This window comes from Protomyctophum parallelum (assembly GCF_964188405.1).
Source record: "Protomyctophum parallelum genome assembly, chromosome: 5".
In the NCBI taxonomy this organism is placed as follows: domain Eukaryota; kingdom Metazoa; phylum Chordata; class Actinopteri; order Myctophiformes; family Myctophidae; genus Protomyctophum; species Protomyctophum parallelum.
In genome coordinates, this window is record NC_139702.1 from 16826552 (window position 1) to 16841553 (window position 15002).

Sequence of the window (15002 nt, forward strand, 5' to 3'; positions counted from 1 at the left end):
GCGTCAGAGGGTATGATCTACCTTTTGGGCAGTGCTGCGTCAGAGGGTATGATCTACCTTTTGGGCAGTGCTGCGTCAGAGGGTATGATCTACCTTTTGGGCAGTGCTGCGTCAGAGGGTATGATCTACCTTTTGGGCAGTGCTGCGTCAGAGGGTATGCACATGCATACAGTGAATGGCAGATCGAGTGACAAATCGAATGGCAAAGTGAGTTTAACGTCGTTTAATGTCGTTTAATTCAGTCCAATAGGACTTTTCTGTTGCGTTCCCACATAACTTCCGGATGTGATGATGATGTCACGCGCCGCATACCCCCTCTCTCTCTCTCTCTCTCTCTCTCTCTCTCTCTCTCTCTCTATATATATATATATATATATATATATATATATATATATATATTGTCATAGCTGGCTCATGCTATGGCAAAGATTGGGAGGCAGGAGACAGCGCAGCAGTATAAGAAACTGTATTTATTATATAAGGCTAGACATTAACTTAAATAACTGAACTACAACATACTGTAACAACATAATCAAGCAACGGGTCCTATGAGGTGTGGAGTCAGTAAATCAGTGGTGTAGGTGTGGTGTATGGATGTGTGATACATGGTGTGGTGCATGTGTGGATGGAAAGGATAATCAAACATAAATGAACGGAGACATGGAGGCTGAAGCAGGGAGTGGAGGCAGCAGGTCTGCCTCCTCTGGATCTCTCTTCTCAAATGGGGTGAGTGTGGCATTTATAGCCTTGTGTTGATGGTGATGTGGAGCGGCCCTGTACTGTACCTGGAGGTCACTCTGCTGAATGTGTTGATGGTGATGTGGAGCGGCCCTGTACTGTACCTGGAGGTCACTCTGCTGAATGTGTTGATGGTGATGTGGAGCGGCCCTGTACTGTACCTGGAGGTCACTCTGCTGCCGCCGTGCGCGTCGATGCGCGGTATGAGCTCCACGGGCACGCCGGAGCCGCTGCCTCGCTCCACGGTGAAACTCTCCTGCCTCAACAGCGGCTTCCCGTTGTTGTCCACCTTCATGGACCCCTCCTCTTCCTCCTCCTCCTCCTCTTCCTCGTCCTCCTCCTTCTTCTTCCTCCTCCGCGCCTCCTCCTCCAGCCTCCTCTGTTCGGCGCTGCTCAGAGGTCGAGGCGGGAGCCTGGTCACCACGCCGCCGCCGCCACCCGGCTGGCCGGCTCTCCCCCCTCCTCCCCCTCCCCCTCTGTCCAGCGACTTGGCGGGGGAGGGGGAGGAGCGCTTGGGGCTTCCGCCGTGATGGCCTCCAGCGGGTCTGTTCTTCTCCCTGCTCGTCTTCCCCTACAGTTTACAATGTAGGCGTTTAGCAGACGCTCTTAATCCAGAGCGACTTACATTAGGCAAGAACAGAAATCATGGAAATACATCACATACATAAATCATTGTTATCATGAATCATACGTAAGCTAAGAACGTAACAGTGGAATATCTAGGATATATATAGGATCCAGATTATGAAACCCTGCATTAAATGCTATCTAAGTTACATAAGATACAGCTCTAAGGTCGTAGGGGCTGGGGGAGGGGCTACGGGCCAAGATGGAGTCTGAAGAGGTGGGTTTTTCAAACTACGACGGATGGAGATTGGGAGTGAGGCTGCAGTTCTGATTGTAATGGGAAGTGCATTCCATAGTTTTGGAGCCAGGAGGGAGAAGAGTTTGGGACGTGTGGAGCGTTGTCCAGGGTGTTCTAGAGAAGGGAGAAGAGTTTGGGGACGTGTGGAGCGTTGTCCAGGGTGTTTTAGAGAAGGGAGAAGAGTCTGGGACGTGTGGAGCGTTGTCCAGGGTGTTTTAGAGAAGGGAGAAGTGTCTGGGACGTGTGGAGCGTTGTCCAGGGTGTTTTAGAGAAGGGAGAAGAGTCTGGGACGTGTGAAGCTTTGTCCAGGGTGTTTTAGAGAAGGGAGAAGAGTCTGGGACGTGTGGAGCGTTGTCCAGGGTGTTTTAGAGAAGGGAGAAGAGTCTGGGACGTGTGGAGCGTTGTCCAGGGTGTTTTAGAGAAGGGACAAGAGTTTGGGGACGTGTGGAGCGTTGTCCAGGGTGTTTTAGAGAAGGGAGAAGAGTTTGGGACGTGTGAAGCGTTGTCCAGGGTGTTTTAGAGAAGGGAGAAGAGTCTGGGACGTGTGGAGCGTTGTCCATGGTGTTTTAGAGAAGGGAGAAGAGTCTGGGTCGTGTGGAGCGTTGTCCACGGTGTTTTAGAGAAGGGAGAAGAGTTTGGGGACGTGTGGAGCGTTGTCCAGGGTGTTATAGAGAAATGAGAAGAGTTTTGGACATGTGGAGCGTTGTCCAGGGTGTTTTAGAGAAGGGAGAAGAGTCTGGGACGTGTGGAGCGTTGTCCAGGGTGTTTTAGAGAATGGAGAAAAGTTTGGGGACGTGTGGAGCGTTATCCAGGGTGTTTTAGAGAAGGGAGAAGAGTATGGGACGTGTGGAGCGTTGTCCAGGGTGTTTTAGAGAAGGGAGAAGAGTTTGGGACGTGTGGAGCGTTGTCCAGGGTGTTTTAGAGAAGGGAGAAGAGTCTGGGACGTGTGGAGCGTTGTCCAGGGTGTTTTAGAGAAGGGAGAAGAGTCTGGGACGTGTGGAGCGTTGTCCAGGGTGTTTTAGAGAAGGGACAAGAGTTTGGGGACGTGTGGAGCGTTGTCCAGGGTGTTTTAGAGAAGGGAGAAGAGTTTGGGACGTGTGAAGCGTTGTCCAGGGTGTTTTAGAGAAGGGAGAAGAGTCTGGGACGTGTGGAGCGTTGTCCACGGTGTTTTAGAGAAGGGAGAAGAGTCTGGGTCGTGTGGAGCGTTGTCCACGGTGTTTTAGAGAAGGGAGAAGAGTTTGGGGACGTGTGGAGCGTTGTCCAGGGTGTTATAGAGAAAGGAGAAGAGTTTGGGACATGTGGAGCGTTGTCCAGGGTGTTTTAGAGAAGGGAGAAGAGTCTGGGACGTGTGGATCTTGTAGATCGGCTATTTTCAATAGATTTTGTACACATTTTGAACTTGTGAAATGGGACATTCTGCAATATGAATACTTCTAATTTTAGTACTTTAAGTAAATTTTTATGCCGATACTTTTGCACTTTACTCAAGTACATTTTCAATTCCGTACTTTTACTTGTAACGAATTAGTTCTAAATTGCAGTATTGGTATACTTTTACTTATAAGTAAAACAATTGAGTACTTTTTTTCCACCACTGGTCTCACCTGATGGCTCTCCTTCTCCTGCAGCTCCGTGTCTTGTTTCTCCCCCGTGCCGCCGCCCCCCGTCGGCCCCCTCCTCCTCCCCCCCGGGGCGTTCCCCTCGCCAGGCAGCTGGGGGAGGGTCCCCCCCCTCCTCCTCCCCGGGGCGTGGTCCTCGCCAGGCAGCTGGGGGAGGGTCCTCCTCTTGCGGTGGTCGGTGTAGCTGGATGAGGCGGAGTAGCTGGACTCGCTGATCTCGGCTGAAACGGAAACGGGGAGACGAGCGGACAATGATTCTCCATAGTTTACTTCCTCACCCTTTTCAGGGTTGTGACTAATTATTAGTATATTTTGGAATTTATTTGATGTTTTTATATGTTAATTTCTGGCTGGGCCCAGCAGGCTATCAGAGACAGAACCTTCTGGGACCAGAAGGCTATCAGAGACAGAACCTTCTGGGCCCAGCAGGCTATCAGAGACAGAACCTTCTGGGCCCAGCAGGCTATCAGAGACAGACAGAACCTCTGGGCCCAGCAGGCTGACAGTACCTCTGTCTTCGGTCATGTAGACGTGGCTCTCGGGTCCTGATCCCTCCGGGTCGGTCCTGATGTGACTGGCAGCCAGCGTGGCCCACTGAGACACCCAGCGGGGACCCCCCACCACCAGCTCCTCAGGAAGCACCTGCACAGAAGCACGAGTTCAAGTCCGTTGCTCTCCCCAGGTTGGCGTCCGTTGCTCTCCCCAGGTTGGCGGAGGAGGGTGTGTAGAGCCCAGGATCACATTAGGTAATTGACACAGGGGTGAAAAATGGGTTACAAAATCGTGGGATAACCTTTTTTAGAAAAAGGAAGCACCTGCACGGGGCACCACCCACAGCAACAACCACTGGTCATTTAAAAGCAGACCTTTTTCAAGGCAAGGGGGGAAACATTTTATATTGGCTTTTTCCATCATGTAACTATGGTTCCCATACGTTGTTTGGTCGTATTGCAGTTGTTCATGTCGCAAAAACGAGGGCGAGGCATGATTTTATAGGGCGTGTCAGATTGATTTCAGACGTCACATTTATTAAAGTCGGAACGAAATTAAGGAAGGGTTATCAGCTGTTTTGGGATCACTTCATGAACGCCATGCCGACGTGAGTGTACTACGAAATGTAGGCTCGAATTTGAGGCAGATTTTACACTTGATTGATAAATGAGGGCATATATGCATAAATGTGTCCATGTGCGTCCATGCTTGCTCTCTGTGTAGCGTCCAGGCTCTCTCTCTGTGTAGCGTCTGGTACCCACCTCTGTGTCCATGGGCTTGGTCTCTGTGTAGCGTCTGGTACCCACCTCTGTGTCCGTGCGTCCAGGCTCTCTCTCTCTGTGTGTAGCGTCTGGTACCCACCTCTGTGTCCATGCGTCCAGGCTTGGTCTCTGTGTAGCGTCTGGTACCCACCTCTGTGTCCATGTGTCCAGACTCTCTCTCTCTGTGTAGCGTCTGGTACCCACCTCTGTGTCCATGCGTCCAGGCTCTCTCTCTGTATAGCGTCTGGTACCCACCTCTGTGTCCATGCGTCCAGGCTTGGTCTCTGTGTAGCGTCTGGTGTTACCCACCTCTGTGTCCATGTGTCCAGACTCTCTCTCTCTGTGTGTAGCGTCTGGTACCCACCTCTGTGTCCATGTGTCCAGACTCTCTCTCTCTGTGTGTAGCGTCTGGTACCCACCTCTGTGTCCATGTGTCCAGACTCTCTCTCTCTGTGTAGCGTCCGGTATACCAACCTCTGTGTCCGTGCGTCCAGGCTTGCTCTGGTCTCCCGTGGCCGACCTCTGGGCGGTCAGCCTGTGTCTGTGGGGGTCCCCAGCGCCCCCCACCCTGGACACGGGCACGGACTGCTGCTCTTCCACACCAAACACCTGCAACGCAACCACAACACGAATGCATGACGGACCCTTTAAAACACACGGCCCTCGTTATTCTGTCTTTAAAAGAGTAATAAAGTGGTCGTTGGATGGCTCCCCCATATCTTGCAAGTATGATCGAACCCTAGAAACCCTCCCGCACACTCAGATCAGCCAACGCAGGGAAGCTGGAAGTACCCTCACTAAAAACGCCGGGACAATGCTCCACACGTCCCAAACTCTTCTCCCTTCTGGCTCCAAAACTGTGGAATGCACTGCCCATTGCAGTCAGAACTGCAGCATCACTCCCAATCTTCCGCCGTAGTCTGAAAACCCACCTTTTTAGACTCCATCATGGCCCATAGCACTTACCCTACCCCCTTAGATAGAATTTCTGTAGACTTAGATAGCATTTGATACAGACTTCTAGCATGTTATGTAGACAGCACTATAATTGCATTGTATGTAGTCATAGCACGTCATAGTACATATGTATAGCATAGTATAGTATATACAGTATGTATAGTTTATATGTATAGTTTTCATTATATAGATATTCCACTGTTACTTTCTTAGCTTACGCATGTTTCATGATAAATGTTTTTATGTGATGTATTCCCATGCTTTTTGTTCTTTTTTTTGCTTAAATGTATGTTCAGTGATTTCACTCAAAAAAACCTTAGGTTTCGTTTTTGGCTGGGACCTAAGCCTTTCGTCCAATCAGGATAGAGAGCCAAAAACGAAACCTAATGTTTTTTTGACCCCCAGGGGTTAACTGGGGACAGGGAGGAACTCCTTATATGGTCAGCACACTCTATAGTAGAGAAGATTATCACAACAAAACAAAAGAATAAGTGATATTTGAATTAAGTGAAATCACTGAATATACCTTTAATGTAAGTCGCTCTGGATTAAGAGCGTCTGCTAAATGCCTAAATTGTAAATTGTAAATTGTCGTTCCACCTTGTCGATCATCCTCCTGGCTTCCTCTTCCTCTCCGTCTCCATTCTCCACCTCGATGGTGTACGTCCCTCTGTCGCTGTGGTCGTCTCCCTGGAGGTAGCCGTCGTCTCGGGACGTCTGCTGATAGGGCGCCACGCCCGGACGCCTCTCCCCCGCGACCCCTCCTCCTCCCGACGACGCCGCCGCCACCTTGATGATTGAAATTATTTATTTGGACTTGACTTGAGATACAATATATATCGTTTTGGAGATGGTCCTCACGTATATTCAGTCGATACAAAGGTCATTAAAACTCTTCCATCGCCACTAGGGGGTGCAAAAAAGGCCCTGAGCGCCAGTTTCTATTTTAAAAAAAAAAGGATTTGCCCAATGTTATACACGTATTAAAAAGGCGTTAAAGACGTCGTTGGCGCTGTGGGAGTATCAAAAAAAGCAGTTAATTAAGTCCTTGGCAGACATTGAGTAAAAGAAAAGAAGGGGAAAAAACAAATGGTTACAAAACAGCCCAAAAACAGGGTATTACGCTACACTGCGCAAAAAGCATTAAATACGGATGTGTATATTACAGGAAACTCCCGTTAAACTTTCCAACAAACTCAGAATTGTACCATCACACCTGTATATTACCGTATATTACAGTATTATGCCTGCTAAACTTGAGGTTTACAGGCAAAATACAGTGCCCATAATTGCCCGTTAACTCCTCTTTTCACGCAGTGCTAGACAAGCAAAGTAGCAACAAGATATATCATTTGTTCCGTCAAATATCATTGTCACCACCAGAGGTCAGCATTAAGATACAGTTAATTTGGTTTAGGTCAGCGTTGGAGTACTTTGATACAAATAAATATTTAGTTAATCTCATTGCTTATATGTTCGTTGTTTGAACATAGATTTGATTTGATTTGATTTGCACAACAGGAAATGTTCTTCCCCTCTGCTCATGTTATTCTTCTTCTTTTATTGAAAGCCCTAATATATTAAAGTCTAACTCATGTTGATTAGGTGATGTAATGGTGACGTAAAACAAGCGTTGACAAAACAAAGATGGCATTTAATGTTTGTGTTATAGGGACAAGATGTAAGACGTAGAATGTACCTTCATTGTCAATGGCGTTTTTAAAACGATCATTGAACTAAAAACAAACATTAAACCTGTCTATAGGAAGGAGGGGCTGGCAGGAGGGGCTAGCGGCGCGCCCCTCAAAAATACATACGTTTAGACAAAGCAAACTCTAGAAAACCCATAAGGTAGGAATGCCTATCATCTAGTCACCCACCTTGGGGGGGAGGTGATACCATGTCATCTAGTCACCCACCTTGGGGAGGGAGGTGATACCATGTCATCTAGTCACCCACCTTGGGGGGGAGGTGATACCATGTCATCTAGTCACCCACCTTGGGGAGGGAGGTGATACCATGTCATCTAGTCACCCACCTTGGGGAGGGAGGTGATACCATGTCATCTAGTCACCAGTGTTGTTTTCGTCGACTAAAACTAAGACGAAAAATGTTCGTCGACTACCTATTCCACTGAAGAAAACTATATGGAAACTAAATTAAAACTATGCTATGATGACTAAGACTAAATATACTGACAATTTCGTCAACAAATAAAAACTAGACTAAAATGTTAGGAAGGGACTAGTGCACAAGAGATCCAGTATAAGTCATTTTACACTTGTTTGCATGCTGAAAATAAGTCATTATGACGGCAACAAGGCCCGCAAAAATACATTGTAGTCGACTAAATCAACTGTAGATTTAGTCGACTAAAACTAGACTAACACTAATACATTCCAGGTGACTAAAATGTGACTAAGACTAAGTGAAAACTATTCAGGAGACTATATGACTAAAACTAAAATAGAAATTTGCTGCCAAAAACAACACTGCTAGTCACCCACCTTGGGGCCCGTGGAGGACCTGTGGCGCCGTGCCGGGCTGTCCTCCTCGGCGAAGAGCCCGTCGGGCACGTTGGCGCGGCCCTCTCGGACCACCTTGGCCCCGCCCCCCACCGGGCTCCCCCCCCCCCACATCCCGCGAGGAGAGCGCTCCCCCAGCACGGCCACCGTCGTCCGCCGCGGGTCGCCCGGCGGGTTCTCCGAGTCGCTCTGGGTGCCGTCCTCATGTTTACTGCCTAAAGAGAAAAAGTAAGTAAAAATCCCATTCTGACCTGAGATCAGATTCATACGAGGTTTCCACTGGACACACACTGGTCTGATTAACCCATTCTGACCTGAGATCAGATTCTAAAAATGTCAGTCGTTCTTCGATTTAAAAAAAAATAGCAGACCTACAAGCTCGTAGAGCGCCACTCGGTGGCGCGCTACGAGCTTGTAGATCTGCTGTTTTTCAATAGCTAAAGCATGACATGATGCTAACGCCAAAATGGGTACCGTTCAGAATGGGATAAGTAATAAAGCTTTGTTTTGACCCGAAACTAAATCTATAGGAAGAGAATCCGAGATGATTTGCATTTTCTAAATGCAAATCTATTTACATTGAGGCTTCCAGTTTTTTCACTTCCGGTTCATTTCCGTGTCTCCTAGTGTCGGCCTAGAGAGCCATGCGTACTTTGGTGAAGAGCGCCATCTATCTTAATCAATGAAAACCGTGACATGGCGAGTTAACCCGTCAATGGTGAGTGCTGTGGGATGAAGCATTCCTTTCATTTGCACACATGCATACAGTGCACACACGCGCACACGCACACACACGCACACACCAGTGTTTTTTTTTGTCGACTAAAACTAAGACGAAAAATGTTCGCCGACTACCTTTTTCCACTGATGAAAACTAAATGCAAATAAAAACTAAGCTTTGATGACTAAAACTAAGACTAAATATACTGACAATTTCGTCATCAAATACACTAAAATGTTAGGAAGATCAGCCGTAGATTTAGTCGACAAAAATCTTATGATATTTAATCGACTAAAGCTAGACTAACACTAAAACATTCCAGGTGACTGCGTCTAAAAACTATTTAAGAGACTATTACAATTTACAATTTAGGCATTTAGCAGACACTCTTAATCCAGAGCGACTTACATTAAGCAAGAACAAAAAAGCATGGGAATACATCACATAAAAACATTTATTTATGACACAACACTGTCACACACACACACACACACACACACACACACACACACACCTTTGAGACTCCTCAGCTGGACGGGGAGGTCACTCTTCACGCTCTCCCCGTCGTCCTCGGCGACGGCGACCGTCTCTTTAAGGGCCAGCGGCAGCTCGTTCTGGGCCAGCCAATCGGCGACCTTGACCTCCGCGGCCACCATGGCCGTCTGGAGGGGGCTCAGCTCCTCCCCCACGCCCCCCCTCTTGGGGCGTGGCCTGGTCTCCGGCCCCGCCTTCACCGCCGCGCGCTCCTTGGCGCTCGCCTTACCTGACAAAGTAGATAAAGTCAACTTAATATGATGCCTAAAGGGCCTTTCAAACGTGAAGCGGTATAACGCGCCTATAGTTCATTTTCAGAGCACTTGGGGAGAAGTTGCGGTGCGACAACACCAGCGTATTTACGTGAGTGAATTTGTTGCGCGCATGCTCGTTACGTGCACACGTGAGTCATAGGTGTAACATATATTATTGCTGAGTCATTGGTGTAACATCTGTTATTGATGAGTCATAGGTGTAACATATATTATTGCTGAGTCATAGGTGTAACATATATTACTGCTGAGTCATAGGTGTAACATATATTATTGATGAGTCATAGGTGTAACATATTATTGATGAGTCATAGGTGTAACATATATTATTGCTGAGTCATAGGTGTAACATATATTATTGCTGAGTCATAGGTGTAACATCTATTATTGCTGAGTCATAGGTGTAACATATATTATTGATGAGTCATAGGTGCAACATATATTATTGATGAGTCATAGGTGTAACATATATTATTGATGAGTCATAGGTGTAACATATATTATTGCTGAGTCATAGGTGTAACATATATTATTGATGAGTCATATGTGTAACATCTGTTATTGATGAGTCATAGGTGCAACATATATTATTGATGAGTCATAGGTGCAACATATATTATTGCTGAGTCATAGGTGTAACATATATTATTGCTGAGTCATATGTGTAACATAAATTATTGCTGAGTCATAGGTGTAACATATGTTATTGCTGAGTCATAGGTGTAACATATATTATTGCTGAGTCATAGGTGTAACATGTTATTGCTGAGTCATAGGTGTAACTTATATTATTGATGAGTCATAGGTGTAACATATGTTATTGCTGAGTCATAGGTGTAACATCTGTTATTGCTGAGTCATTGGTGTAACATCTGTTATTGCTGATTCATAGGTGTAACATATATTATTGCTGAGTCATAGGTGTAACATATATTATTGCTGAGTCATAGGTGTAACATATATTATTGATGAGTCATAGGTGTAACATATATTATTGATGAGTCATAGGTGTAACATATATTATTACTGAGTCATAGGTGTAACATCTATTATTGCTGAGTCATAGGTGTAACATATATTATTGCTGAGTCATAGGTGTAACATCTGTTATTGCTGAGTCATAGGTGTAACATATATTATTGCTGAGTCATAGGTGTGACATCTGTTATTGCTGAGTCATAACAGTGAAATATTTAGTGAAACATATCTTGAGTAGTTTCCTGTTTATACTCAATGTCCAAATCTGTTATTTTGCTTTGTTTTGGGGCACGGAATTAGCATATTGTTACTACCAAGTGTCCCTGTTGTGCAGCCTAACGCACAGACAGAGGCCAATGAGGAGAGCTTGTACAGTACAGTACAGTACAGTACAGTACAGTACAGTACAGTACAGTACAGTACAGTACAGTACAGTACAGTACAGTACAGTACAGTACAGTACAGTACAGTACAGCAGTGTTGTTTTTGGCAGCAAATTTCAATTTTAGTTTAGTCATAGTCTTTGGACTGAAACTTAATTTAGTTTTAGTCACATTTTAGTCACCTGGAATGTCTTAGTTTTAGTCTAGTTTTAGTCGAATAAATGTCATAAGATTTTAGTCGACTAAATCTACAGTTGATTTAGTCGACTAAAATGTATTTTGGCGGGTCTTGATGCCGTCGTAATGAGTTTTTTTACACTTGCTGAAAATAGCTGATCTACAAGCTCACAACGCGTCGCGTACTGGACCTCTTGTCCACTAGTCCCTTCCTAACATTTTAATCTAGTTTGTATTCGCCAACGAAATTGTCAGTATATTTAGTCTTAGTTTTAGTCATCGTAGCTTAGTTTTCATTTAGTTTCCATTTGTTTTTGTCAGTGAAAATAGGTAGTCGACGAACATTTTTCATCTTAGTTTTAGTCGACGAAAACAACACTGCAGTACAGTACAGTACAGTACAGTGCAGTGCAGTACAGTACAGTACAGTACAGTACAGTACAGTACAGTACAGTACAGTACAGTACAGTACAGTACAGTACAGTACAGTACAGTACAGTACAGCACAGTACAGCACAGCACAGCACAGCACAGTACAGTACAGTTTTTTACGTACGACCTAATTGGCTACCTACCCGCCGCCCCGGTGGGGTCGAACTCGATGGTGAAGGAGGCGTGTCCGTGGGCGGGCTCGGAGGCGGAGCCTGCCTCTGCGTCTCGGGGCGGGGCCTCCCCCCCGAGGGGGTCTTTGGTGGGGATCTCGAAGTAGCTGGGCTCCTCGCTGGAGGCCCCTAGTGGCGGCAGGGGGCCACTCACCGGGGCGTCGGCAGCACTCCTCCTGGTGTCTTTGTTATCTGTAGATATGAACGGGAGGACGAGTAGTAGTACATCTTTATTTCGGTCCATTTGAAAAAGCAAAAATACATAAATACATACAATAGAGTCCACTTATACAAGTGGCACCGAAAAGGTGTAGGCTGAAGCCGAGGCTTATTTTGCCAACCCTTTTTGGTTTCAAAGCAGTGTTGTTTTTGGCAGCACATTTCTATTTTAGTTTTAGTCATAGTCTCTTGAATAGTTTTCACTTAGTTTTAGTCACATTTTAGTCAGCTGGAATGTTCTAGTGTTTAGTCTAGTTTTAGTCGACTAAATGTCATACGATTTTAGTCGACTAAATCTACAGTTGATTTAGTCGACTAAAATGTGTTTTGACTGGCCTTGATGTTGACATATTTTACACTTTGGTTGCATGCTGAAAATAGCAGATATACAATCTCACAACGCGTCGCAGCGCACAACGCGTTGTGAGATTGTATATCTGCTATTTTCAGCATGCAACCCAGCATAAAACTGGATCATAAAACTGGATCTCTTGTCCACTAGTCCCGCAGCGCGACGCGTTGTGAGATTGTATATCTGCTATTTTCAGCATGCAACCCAGCATAAAACTGGATCTCTTGTCCACTAGTCCCTTCCTAACATTTTAGTCTAGTTTTTATTTGTTGACGAAATTGTCAGTATATTTAGTCTTAGTTTTAGTCATCATATATTCGTTTTTATTTCATTTTTATTTAGTTTTAGTCAGTGAAAAAGGTAGTCGACGAACATTTTTCGTCTTAGTTTTAGTCGACGAAAACAACACTGTTTCAAAGTAGTAACACATTGGTATGACTAAGCTAAATTCATCCGATAAATTGAAAAAAAAGCAAAGAAATCCAGGCAAACATAGGTTTTAACGAAACTAAGACAAATCTAAGCAAAAGACAATTTTTTACATACTCTAATTTGAAGAGTAACAAAAGTTCCAAAATTAACAAGTTTCAAAACAAAAATGAATATAATTTTCAAACATTATTATAGTGAAAAAAGGGCATAATTCGGAAGGACTTTCCAGGCACAAAACAAAGTACACTTTGCTTCTGGTTCCCCATTGACCAACACCAAACAGTTTGTAGGCTACTGTAGGATAACAACTTCACAAATACTATTACTATTGAAAAAGTATCAAAGTTTACTAATTTCATTTGAGAGTTAAAGCTGCTATAAGCAATAATATGCCAACATTTTAACCCATTCTGACCTGAGATCAGATTCTGAAAATGTCAGTCGTTCTTCGATTAAAAAAAAAATAGCAGACCTACAAGCTTGTGGCGCGCTATGAGCTTGTAGATCTGCTATTTTTAAATAGCTAAAGCATAACATGATGCCAACACCAAAACGGGTTCCCGTTCAGAATGGGTTAAAGATGTTACTAGAAGCTTTGTCATTTGTCGAAAGAAATCCGGTCGCAATGACTATAACCAATCAGGAAGCCGCCTTCCTGAGCAGGAATCGACCAATGACAAAGCTTCTAGGAAAATCTTTGAATGCATATTGCGGCCCCTGGATGTGTCGCAGAAACAATATATTTTGGGAGTGTTCTACCCGTTGCTGGCTGTCTGAATACCAAAAAATAAATAAAAAGGCCATTAAAATGTTGACACATTATTGTTTATAGCAGCTTTAAAGGTATATTCAGTGATTTCACTTAATTCAAATAGCACATATTTTTTTTGTTTTGTTGTGATAATCCTCTCTACTATGTGAGTGTGCTGACCATATAAGTAGTTCCTCCCTGTCCCCAGTGAGCCCCATGGGGCCAAAAAATCTTAGGTTTCGTTTTTGGCTATAGGTGGCAAAGGCTTCATCCAATCAGGATGAGAGGGGCCTTCCGCCAATCATGATCGAGCGGGGGCGGGCCTTGGTGTGCGTGCTGTTGGCCTGTTGCGTGTCTCCCCCCGCGACTCCGCATGGAGTCACGGGCCGGGGAGCGACGACCCCTCACCCTAGGCGCTAACTCCCCCTGGTGGCGTGAGTAACTAACTACTATTACTATCATCTGAACACAAAACACATCTGGGGTTTGGCATCTCGAGTCTCAATGCAAGTACACAAAATAAAATAAATAACAGAACAACAATTGTGCACATACATCAAACAAATACTCCAGAGGGAATGTGCAACCCACTCTGGCAATTCCCCAGAATAAGGGCCTTTCTCGGCCTTTCTCGGCCCCACCCCTCTCCAATTCATGTTCCAGTTTATATTGTGTTTAGTTTCCAAGATGGCCGCAGCACCAGGAGCGGGTGGGGTTGAACATTACTTACTGTGCTGCGTTCACACATTCAAGACACCTGTCTTGTGTCTGTCTCGTGTCTGTGTTTAATGGCAGCTCCAGTGCATTTCCAATGGAAGCCCATATGGTTTGACCAAACATTTTGTTTGATGGGGGGAGGGGAAGCAGAACACATCCATCAAAGTTGTGTTCAGACACAAGTCAGGTGTCTTGAATGCAGCCCGCGAAGGGCATATGCCGACCCCCCCCCCCCCCCCCCCCCCCCCCGCTCACCTCTCCTGGTGCTGCGGCCATCTTGGAAACTAAACACAATATATCACTGCGCAAAAAGCATTGAATACGGATGTGTATATTACAGGAAACTCCCGTTACACTTTCGAACAAACTCCGGTAAACTCCCGAATTGTACCATCACACCTGTATAATTATTGTATATTACTGTATATGCTGCTAAACGTGAGGTTTCCGGGCAAAATACAGTGCCCATAATTGCCCGTTGGCCAAGGCTGGACTGGCCACAGGACGTACCGGGCATATTCCCGGTGGGCCGCGACCATAGGGGGCCAAATTCACGCGAAAATGTCCAGGTCGAATTTTTGTCCCAGTCCAGCCCTGCCGTTTTCACGCAGTGATAAACAGTGGGAGAGGGCCGAGAAAGGCCCTTATTGCACCTTTCTGCAGTGATAAACAGTGGGAGAGGGCCGAGAAAGGCCCTTATTGCACCATTCTACGTATAGTTGTTGTTGCGTCTGTATACTGTACCTGTGTCCGTTTTGTCCTGCTTCCTGTCCGAGGTCCGTCCAGAATGCTGCTCTCCGTCGCCCCACCAGGCAGGCTGGCCGTACAGCGGGGTTCCACGGTGTGCCGCCGATAGATCTCCTCCTGGCGGAAAGGTCAAGAGAGGATGAGTTTACACATCACTTCA

The 15002-nt window shown here is 45.6% G+C and overlaps 1 protein-coding gene across 1 annotated transcript in view; it reads right to left on the reverse strand.

Moving 5' to 3' along the window:
- cep170ab (centrosomal protein 170Ab) overlaps positions 1-15002 on the reverse strand; it is a gene marked incomplete at both ends in the record, with an annotated part of 99348 nt that overhangs the window by 22471 nt on the left and 61875 nt on the right. The window contains 9 exons of the mRNA XM_083764343.1: positions 900-1309; positions 3208-3443; positions 3732-3864; positions 4950-5084; positions 6033-6221; positions 7940-8168; positions 9189-9441; positions 11598-11816; positions 14840-14959. Coding sequence (XP_083620469.1) covers positions 900-1309; positions 3208-3443; positions 3732-3864; positions 4950-5084; positions 6033-6221; positions 7940-8168; positions 9189-9441; positions 11598-11816; positions 14840-14959 — 1924 coding nt within the window. The remainder of the gene's footprint in view (positions 1-899; positions 1310-3207; positions 3444-3731; positions 3865-4949; positions 5085-6032; positions 6222-7939; positions 8169-9188; positions 9442-11597; positions 11817-14839; positions 14960-15002) is intronic.